Below are 9,562 nucleotides of genomic sequence, written 5' to 3'. Positions count from 1 at the left end.
TACCTAATCGCACTTGTTCGTTCAACCAGCATGTTTCTTTCTCCCGCACGGAGTTTTTTCTTTAGTTGCTAACAATCCAAATTGAGTTGCTAGCTTGTGGTCAGGTTGGGACACCCCTTCTAGCTGGAAGGCAGTTCGGACCCCTAGGGACCTGCTCAGGAGAAGTGGTGCCCGTATCCTGGGGTAGAGAAGTTCTGCATAGCTTAGCCTGGTAATGTACCCTAAGCCTACGTACTTCACTGCCCTATTACGAGTCCCCTAGTATCCAAGTCTGCTGTCCCTAGAGGTCCCGGGCTCCTTTTTAGTATAAGGCCTGGTTTCCTACACCTTGCTGCAAAGCCCGGTGACGTAATTCATGGGATTGTCAGCAACGCTCCAAGTCCACTCCAGTGGCCCGCTCCAGCGGAGACCGCTCGCCACGGTCGCTCCAAGTCCACTCCGGTGGCCCGCTCCGGCGGAGACCGCTCGCCACAGTCGCTCCAAGTCCACTACGGTGGCCCGCTCCGGCGGAGACCGCTCGCCACGGTCGCTCCAAGTCCACTCCGGTGGCCCGCTCCGGCGGAGATCGCTCACCACGGTCGCTCCAAGTCCACTCCGGTGGCCCGCTCCGGCGGAGACCGCTCGCCACGGTCGCCAGAAACCGGGTCCGGGGAAGTAGTGCTTGCTCCTTGGGCAGTTCGAGGTCCGCTTAGCTCGGTTCCGTACCCTAAACCTGCACCTTCGCTGCACTATGGAGAGCACTCTAGTACCAGAACCTGGCGACAAGTGCAATGGCCTTGAAGGGGTCCGAAGCACTCGCTCTCGACATGGGCACGCCAACGCAATCTGCATTGCGTCATGATCCTGGCCCCACCTGCGGGTTCGTACCTCTCCCGAGGTGGGGCCGGGGGCCACTGTCGGTACCTCAGGACTGGGGTACCCCATCTTGCTATGTCAAGACTCGTGTAGTTAACCGTAACTACGCCCTAAGGAGCTGAACAGCCGGGTCTCCCGGGTCCGGCCCCGTCTCACCAGATCAACAGCCCCGGACCTGCTTCCAGCTCGGGATAGGTCTGGTGTAACCATGTGTCCTGAAGAAGAGAGCACTCAAGGCCAAAACGGCCAGGGGCCCCGGACCCCCCACGGGGTCCGGGACCCCATAAACTATCCGGACCCCTATCCGGGAGGGAACAGACACCCCGCCTGGGGGGTCTGGAGCCGCCACGTGTCCGCAGACGCAGATACGCGTGCACGGCTGCCAAGCTTTCTCGGGAAGACTTGGCCACCTACCGTATTCAATGCGGTAGGCGTTAAGAGCGCTCTGACACAGCAGAGCCCGAGGAGACTTTCGCCAGGCTGTTACCAAGGTACACTGTACAGCTACTGGCGCCACTCACGCCATGCACGTCAGTCTGCTATACCAGTTAGACACGACAACTCGATGACGGAGTATCATAATGCCTACACGGTAGACCCAACAGTCTACGTCGCAACATACACTGCCTCAACGGGCGCCTCGCCGATGAGACAGGAGAAGACCCCCCTCGGCCAAAGGGTCTACAGGACGATGAAGTATATCCGGCAAGAGATTCTCCATCACTGTAGCACCACTACTGTCTAGTAAAATATACATCTTTGTTGGGCCCACCTGTCGGGGTCCAACGCCTGTGTACGCGTCCTTCCTTGCTCTATAAAAGGGAGACGCCCGTTAGAGGAAGGGGAGGTCCAGAGAGAAAAACTCGGGGGGGGGGGGGCAGAGGATTGACTCATTCATTCCTAATGCAATACACCACACAGTGGATGTAGGGTATTACGCTCCGGCGGCCCGAACCACTCTAAATCCGTGTGTTCTTGCGTTCTTGCCCCGAAGCTAGATCGGCCTAATAGCTTAGCACTTCCCCGAGTACTCCCCCTCGGGGAAAAGGCGGGTGCGTTCCGCCACCCGGCTGTGGGTACCCCCAAAAGCCCACGACAAGTATTATCTAGATTAACTATTTCTTATTAAGTAAGTGAGGGTTTTGTTATTTTTGGAAAAGTTATTTTCAAGTGCAAGAATCGAAAATTCCAAATAGCTGGTGGGTATAGCTTTTGAAGATGAAATTTTTATGGAGAGTCATTTACTTAAGTAAAAACCTGCCATAAAATTTTCAGCTATTTTTATTAAGCATATTAATTATTAAAAATACATTAAACAGCTACTGCTAGGATTAAGATTCATTTATACAGAAAAAACCCTACAAGTAAAGATGCTACAATTTTTACTGGGTGCTCCCAAACTCATGGTGAGTCTACTGTAAAAATTTCAGATTTAACTAAGGATTACCCAAGACATGAAAAATAGTACAATGTATAGCTACATGGATGAAAACTAAATTCTACAGACTGTTCTACCAAGATTCTGAGCCTTAAAATTTATAATAATGGTTTACCACTTAATTAAAGACTTTAGTAAAAATATTAGATTTTTTAGGCAGAGTAACTATTTTTCATCATTTAATGTATTTCTCTTTGTCAAAAATCATTTGGTCCTGTTGGGTTTAACTAAAATTTCTCAAACTTTTTCTGTAGACTCTGGGAACTAAACTAAAGATACTGAAAAAGTTTTAATCCCTGAAACATAACATAACAACTTTGATAAATAAAACTATTTATCCTAGGCATACATCAAGTCCTAAATAAAACCTATATCTAGGTGTGTCAAAAGGACATCAAATTTTTACAGAGTCCTACACTTGAAGTATTAAACAATATATCCAAATATTATCTACTGACCATGGCTAGAACTTGAGATCTAAATAAAGGACTAATAAATTTGTATTTAATCTAGAACAAAAAGAAGTGAGCAAATGACAAAATGCATGTAATGAAAGTAGTAGATATAGTAACAAGGAACTCAGATCAGTTGAGTTTGCATTTTTCTAATTTTTCTACGAATTTATATCGATTTTACAAGTTTGCTGTTTTTGAAAACAAAAAGAAAAGGAAATGAGATCTTTCATCTAGGCCCCTGGAATGTTTTGGGGCTCGCAGACATGCCCCTGGCTGGAGCCAGGAACAAAGGAGGCGGCGGCGATGGCATTTCCCGGTGGGGGAGCTCGCCGGCGGCGAGGGGAAGTGGGGGAAAGGCAAGAGGAAGGCGAGAGCTACTCGGAGGTGGGCTTGTCGAGGTCGGGGGCGGCCGGGAGCGGGGTCGGCGGCGGAGCAGCGGCTCGCCGGCGGTGGTGAACTGCGGCGGCGGCGCTCCGGTGTGGGAGGGAGGGCAAGGGCAGGCCGGGCAGCTTCACTGGATCACGAGGGAGCAAGTTTGGGGGTCAATTTGAGTCGAGTAGGGGCGGAGAGTAGGGCTCCACGGCAGCCTACGGAGGAACAGCAGCCATGGCGCCGGCGGGGGTGTCCTGGACGGCGGGAAGGGGCTCGGGTGGCCTTCTGGTGCACGAGAGGGAAGGGTGGAGGGGTGAGGGTGCTGCTGGGAGCAAAAGAGGGGGGAAGAACTCGGGCAGGGGAGGAACGCGGGTGGCGGCCGGTCAGCGGACGGCGGCGAGCTCAGGCGCGCACGGGGGGGGGGGGGGGGGGGGGGGTTCTGGCCGTTTAAAGCGAACCAAGGGAAGAGAGGGAGGAGGTTTGGGCGTCGGTGGCCGGCTCGTTGGGCGCCACGGCGGCGTCGCGGCACGTCGTCGAGCGCTCGTCGTTTGCGGCGTGCTAGTCGACGGAGCAGAACGCGGCAGGCTCGACGGGGGAGGGGGAAGGTCAGCGGGTGGGCGTTCAGGCGAGCACTCATGGCCGAGCAGCGAGCAGGGCGGGGCAGCGGCGCAGCGAGCTCGGTGCTCGAGTGCCCTGCCGCGCGCAGGGAGGAGGAAAGGGGGAGAGAGAAAGAGAGTAGAGAGAGAAAGAGAGAGTCAACGTTTTAACTTAGGATTTTCTCAAAATTTTCCATGAAAACTCGAAAAATTTGAACACGAAAGTTGTTCAAAATTCAATTTCCTACAACTTTCCTTTCAGGCAAAAATTCGTTTGAGCAATGATTTGAAAGTTAAAAATTTGAATTCAAGTTTAAATGAAAACCCCCTAAACCTACTGTTTTTCGAGGTTTGCTCCAAATTTCATGTTGTAACTTGAAAAACTTTGAATACGAAAGTTGCTTGTCTTGCAAAACTCTACAACTTTTGTTTTGGGCAAAAGTTCATTTGAGCGAAGGTGTGAGAGTTGACTTTTCGGTCTATTTGAACGGATCCCTGGCTTTTAAGTATTGCAAATTTGGGGGTTTAACGCGTCATTTTATGTTAATTGCATGTTTAAACATCACTAAACGCGGGCGGCTAGCGACGCGGCGGCGCCGCCTTGCCCGTCGCGGGTGCCGAACGAGGGACCTCCGACTCTGTGGCCACCGGATCCGGCAGACCCATCTAAAGCCGGCAGCCATCGCGGGCCACTCGCGAGACCTCCCAGATCCTCGCGAGCCACGCCCATACGCGAGGAAAAGACTCTGCCGCCGCCGTCCTAAGTGGTACGCGGACTTCCGAACTCCTGCTCAGGCAGCGGCGAGGTGTGGACAAGGTTGGGGAGGGGTGGCGGCGGTGTTGATCTGGGTGCCGCCAGTGTCGCCCCTGGGAGGAGGGCGACCCGAGGGCCCAGCTCGTCTATTTGGAATGAAGGAATAGAAACACATAAAAAACATTGGAATGCAACGATGGCGTCGTAGAAAAACAAGGGATAATAGATTACATATCGAAAGGGGTTATCAGGAATGCAGAAATTCCTATCACGCAAATAAAAAAGCATGCAATTGATAAAAAATATATATAGTTAACCTCATTCTTTTCTGTGTGCCTTCTTGGTTTGCCGTACATGAGATCGGCGCTGGTTTGCTCTGATCGGTTCAGCACTAATTCCCATTAAACTATGCGAAGTTTTCTAACAAGGTCGAGAAGATAGAGGAAAAATACAACAGCATTTTCCTAAATTTCCTCAGTTGACATAATTAATTTATTATTAATTAGTATAATTAATAATAAATTAATTAGTATAGTTCAAAATTATATGAAAACCGCGAGGAGAAATTATAATATTTTTAAATATGCATTGTGATGTCCACTACTATCCTGTAAAATTTTAAATTAAAATTCAACTTGTGTATGAAAAAACAAAAGAGATAAATTGTATTATGGGGGAGATAAATTGTATTATGGGGTAAACTGAATTAAATAACATAGTTTAGGAGGTAAATTAAATCAAGTTACACTTTAGGGGTTGTTCAGACTTTGACTATAGTTGAGGAGAGTAAATTGAATTTTTTTCCGTCAACTTATACGCTCTTCTTTTATCGGCATGCAAAAAAAAACTTTTCTTTTAGAGGAGTTAAATAAAGCTACACGTCATTCTGCACCATCCAACGTTACGTGTTACTGCCCCTTAGGAGTACTATTGGCTACGCCAGACACATTGCTGATTCTTTTGACTTTTTGGTTACGATGCTACCGATTCTCTATGGCTGTCAAAAACAGATCAGAGCTTATCAGATAAATTTCGAAGAAATGTACGGTAAAAACTCAATGTCTGTCACTTAGACCGGTACTCAACGATCTTGTAAAGTGGACTATGATCCATTGCTCGGTGACGCAGAGGGCACCACCTTCTGTACTCGCTCCCGGTCGAGACAGGGGCACGTGAAAGAAGTAATCGCCTTGCCGCAACGGTAGCCCCCGTGGACTCGTTGGATCCCGGAAGCCGCAAACGGAGCTTCCATGGCTGAATGGCTCAGACAACAGGCAACAGCAACGGGCAGAGCATAACTGAGATCCATTCCAAGCAAGGTTTGGTGCTCGGAAAGACCCAGTCAGGCAGTCACCCAACAGACAACAACCCTGCCCTTTTTAATCCGCACCTGCAGACCGGTCGTCTCCGAACTAACCGAGCTACTGCCCCTGCGCTCGGCGGGGCGGGCAAGGTTGGGTGACCCAACCCAACCCCTCCAAACCAAAGTCCAAACCCGTGGGGAACCAAGGCGCGACGTCCCCCTGTTTCGCTGGCGCGCGGCGCGCCCGTCTCCGGCACGGCACGGCACAGCAGCCCGGCGGCGGCGGCGGCAGCGCTCCACCGGCCGCTTCGTCAAACCCACCTCCATCTGATCTGACGGAGCGCAGACCATCCGGAAAAACAGGTGGCCAGCTTTCACTCCCCACGCGGGCGTCCGCCACCCTTCTCTACTTGCCGCTGACGCCGGCGTCACCCCACCCCTGGAGGCACGTCTCGCGTCCCCTTCGCAGCCGCGCGCGTACGCACGCAAGACCAAATTAGCTAGGCGGCTGGCGTCGCATTTTCCCCTGTCACGCACGTTTCCGATGGCTTTCGGGGCCGTGACATCGCACGGTTCGGGCAAAGACCAAGACGGACACAGGGTCCGCGGCGCCGTCCTGGACGCATTTGGTAGGAGCAGGCGAGTAGGAGTAGCGTGCCGACGAGCGACGACCGGCGCGGCGGTGGCGTCCGTCCCCGGTCCTGCTACGGGGTTCGCGCTGGTATTCAACGGCGCCCGTCGCGGGCATGGCATTGAAGGGGCTCCCCCACAAGTAGGTGGGTGCGGGGGCGCGCCGGGCGGGGAGCTCCAGCTGCCCGCCGGCCGCACGCGGCGCGCTCGCGTTGGGTTCGCCGCGGGTCCGCTCGACCAACCAACGCCCCCTGGCGGCAATTTATGGGGGGTTTTCCGGTGACCCGGTCGCCATCGCCATCGCCGCAGCGCAAGCCGAGCCTTTCCCTTCGATTCCTACACGTACGCTCCTGGCACGCAGGGCCCATCTCCTGGCCACTCCGGCGCACGGCGCGGGATCCACCACCGTCCACGGGCTCTGACAAGGGGTGGCGCTAGCTGGAGTGGGGTTTTCAATTCGAGCGGGGGCGGCCACGTATTCATTGCCCGCCCGGCGGCTTGAATCGCTGCCCGTTCCGGCGCCGCGACCTGCGACGGCTATATAGCCTCGCGCCCCGCAGCACGTCGTCGCATACCCTGCACTCCCACTCGCTGAGGTCCATGTGACCTCACTTACCTCACCTGTCAGACCAGCTTTAGCTTTGCTTTGCCTGCCGCTGCCGGGATCGGAGGAGATGGAGGCGGGGACGTGGTGGGCGGTGGCCGCGGCGGCCGTGGCAGTGTACATGGCGTGGTTCTGGCGGATGTCGCGCGGGCTCAGCGGGCCGCGGGTGTGGCCGCTGGTCGGCAGCCTCCCTGGGCTGGTGCGGCACGCCGAGGACATGCACGAGTGGATCGCCGCCAACCTGCGCCGGGCCGGGGGCACGTACCAGACCTGCATCTTCGCCGTGCCCGGGGTGGCGCGCCGGGGCGGGCTGGTCACCGTCACCGGCGATCCCCGGAACCTGGAGCACGTCCTCAAGGCGCGCTTCGACAACTACCCCAAGGGCCCCTTCTGGCACGCCGTCTTCCGGGACCTGCTGGGCGACGGCATCTTCAACTCCGACGGGGAGACGTGGGTGACGCAGCGCAAGACGGCCGCGCTCGAGTTCACCACCCGCACCCTGCGCACCGCCATGTCGCGCTGGGTGTCGCGCTCCATCCACGGCCGCCTGCTGCCCATCCTCGGCGACGCCGCCGCCGCCGGCGCGGCCGTCGACCTCCAGGACCTCTTGCTCCGCCTCACCTTCGACAACATCTGCGGCCTCGCGTTCGGCAGGGACCCCGAGACGCTCGCCCGGGGCCTGCCGGAGAACGACTTCGCCTCGGCCTTCGACCGCGCCACGGAGGCCACGCTCAACCGCTTCATCTTCCCCGAGTGCGTGTGGCGCTGCAAGAAGTGGCTGGGCCTCGGCATGGAGACCACGCTGGCGCGCAGCGTCCGCCACGTCGACCGCTACCTCTCCGCCGTCATCAAGGCGCGCAAGCTCGAGCTCACCGCCGGCGGCAGGAAGCAGGGCGGCGACGACGCGTCGGCCACGCCGCACGACGACCTCCTCTCGCGCTTCATGCGCAAGGGGACCTACTCCGACGAGTCGCTGCAGCACGTGGCGCTCAACTTCATCCTCGCCGGCCGCGACACCTCCTCGGTGGCGCTCTCCTGGTTCTTCTGGCTCGTCTCCACGCACCCCGCCGTGGAGCGCAAGGTCGTGCGCGAGCTCTGCGCCGTCCTGGCCGCGTCCCGCGGCGTCGACGACCCGGCATTGTGGCTCGCCTCGCCCTTGGACTTCGAGGAGCTCGACCGCCTCGTCTACCTCAAGGCCGCGCTCTCGGAGACGCTCCGCCTGTACCCGTCCGTGCCCGAGGACTCCAAGCACGTCGTTGCCGACGACGTCCTCCCGGACGGCACGTTCGTGCCGGCCGGCTCGTCGGTCACCTACTCCATCTACTCCGCGGGGCGCATGAAGACTGTGTGGGGCGAGGACTGCCTCGAGTTCCGCCCCGAGCGCTGGCTGTCGCCCGACGGCACCAGGTTCGAGCCGCACGACTCGTACAGGTTCGTGGCCTTCAATGCCGGCCCGCGGATATGCCTGGGCAAGGACCTCGCCTACCTGCAGATGAAGAACATCGCCGGGAGCGTGCTCCTACGCCACCGCCTCGCCGTCGCGCCGGGCCACCGCGTGGAGCAGAAGATGTCGCTCACCCTCTTCATGAAGCACGGGCTCCGGATGGAGGTGCGCCCGCGCGACCTCGCACCCTTCGTCGACGAGCTCCGCGGCGCCGGGGTGGAGTACGACGCGGCGGCCAGGGCAACCGCGGCCTGCGCGTAGAAAGATCGATCGACGGATCACCCCGCCGGCGACTGCATGCGCCGGTGATCGTGCCTGCGGGCTGAGACGGAAGGAAGGAACGGTTGAGAAAAAAAAGGCAAATCAAAAGCTATGTAGATAGACAGTATAAGTAATTAAATGGGTGTTGGTGAGCTAAATTACTCCATTTGGAACAAAAATGCTTGTGTAAAAAGTCCATATCATTTCGATTTGGATTTGAAGAACAAAGAAAAAGAAGCCCGGAGAGCAATAATCTCTGATGTAATCTGACGCGGCGGCGGATGCGCCAAATTCGTCGTTTGGGCGGCTCGTGTTAATGGGCCGCCAAAACTGGTGTTGCTTTGTAAAACAAACGGAAGAAGCGTGACATCAATGAATCGGCCAGTTCCTGCATGAATGCGACGGGCGCTCGGCTCCAGCGTTTGCCTTGTTCATAGCAACCGAAGTGGGATGTGCCGAGTGTCCTCCCAACGGCGCCATGAATGGAGTAGCGCACCTGTTTCTTTCCATCGGAGGATCGTTTAAGAATACATTTCTAGGGAAAAAAATTTTGGGTACAGCAGGGCTGTACAGTTACATCCGTGCAGCCCTGCCCCGATAGCTGCCACGTGGAGACTGAATCATCGGATGGAACGGGTCGTGAGGGAGCGCTCGCTCGCGCCGGTGCACCGTGCACGCGCTCCGCTCGGCTCGTCGCTCGGCCGGCCCGTTACAAACTGCTCGTCCATCCCCATTTGATCGTCTGAATTGGAACGGGTCGGCGTTTCAATGCTGTTGGTTGCGCCGTTTTCGTTTTCTCTGATGAGGAGGAGCTGTGTCTCTGCGTGCGCGCACCTCCAACGGCTACTGG

At 56.0% G+C, this 9,562-nt stretch overlaps 1 protein-coding gene across 1 annotated transcript; it reads left to right on the top strand.

Annotated features, from left to right (window-relative positions):
* Positions 1-6,939: 6,939 nt before the first annotated feature.
* Positions 6,940-9,105, top strand: LOC120641415 (cytochrome P450 86A2-like). The gene has a single exon (XM_039917526.1). The coding sequence runs from the start codon at positions 7,078-7,080 to the stop codon at positions 8,710-8,712; it is 1,635 nt and encodes a 544-aa protein (XP_039773460.1). The 5' UTR covers positions 6,940-7,077; the 3' UTR covers positions 8,713-9,105.
* Positions 9,106-9,562: the final 457 nt, after the last annotated feature.

The sequence above is a fragment of the Panicum virgatum genome, chromosome 7K (genome assembly GCF_016808335.1).
Source record: "Panicum virgatum strain AP13 chromosome 7K, P.virgatum_v5, whole genome shotgun sequence".
NCBI classification, from domain to species: domain Eukaryota; kingdom Viridiplantae; phylum Streptophyta; class Magnoliopsida; order Poales; family Poaceae; genus Panicum; species Panicum virgatum.
Note: the sequence above shows the minus strand (reverse complement) of the source record. Positions and strands in the feature narration are given on the sequence as shown.

Coding starts and splice junctions, on each gene's coding strand:
- LOC120641415 (XM_039917526.1), top strand. CDS start 7,078: ATGGAGGCGGGGACGTGGTGGGCGGTGGCCGCGGCGGCCGTGGCAGTG.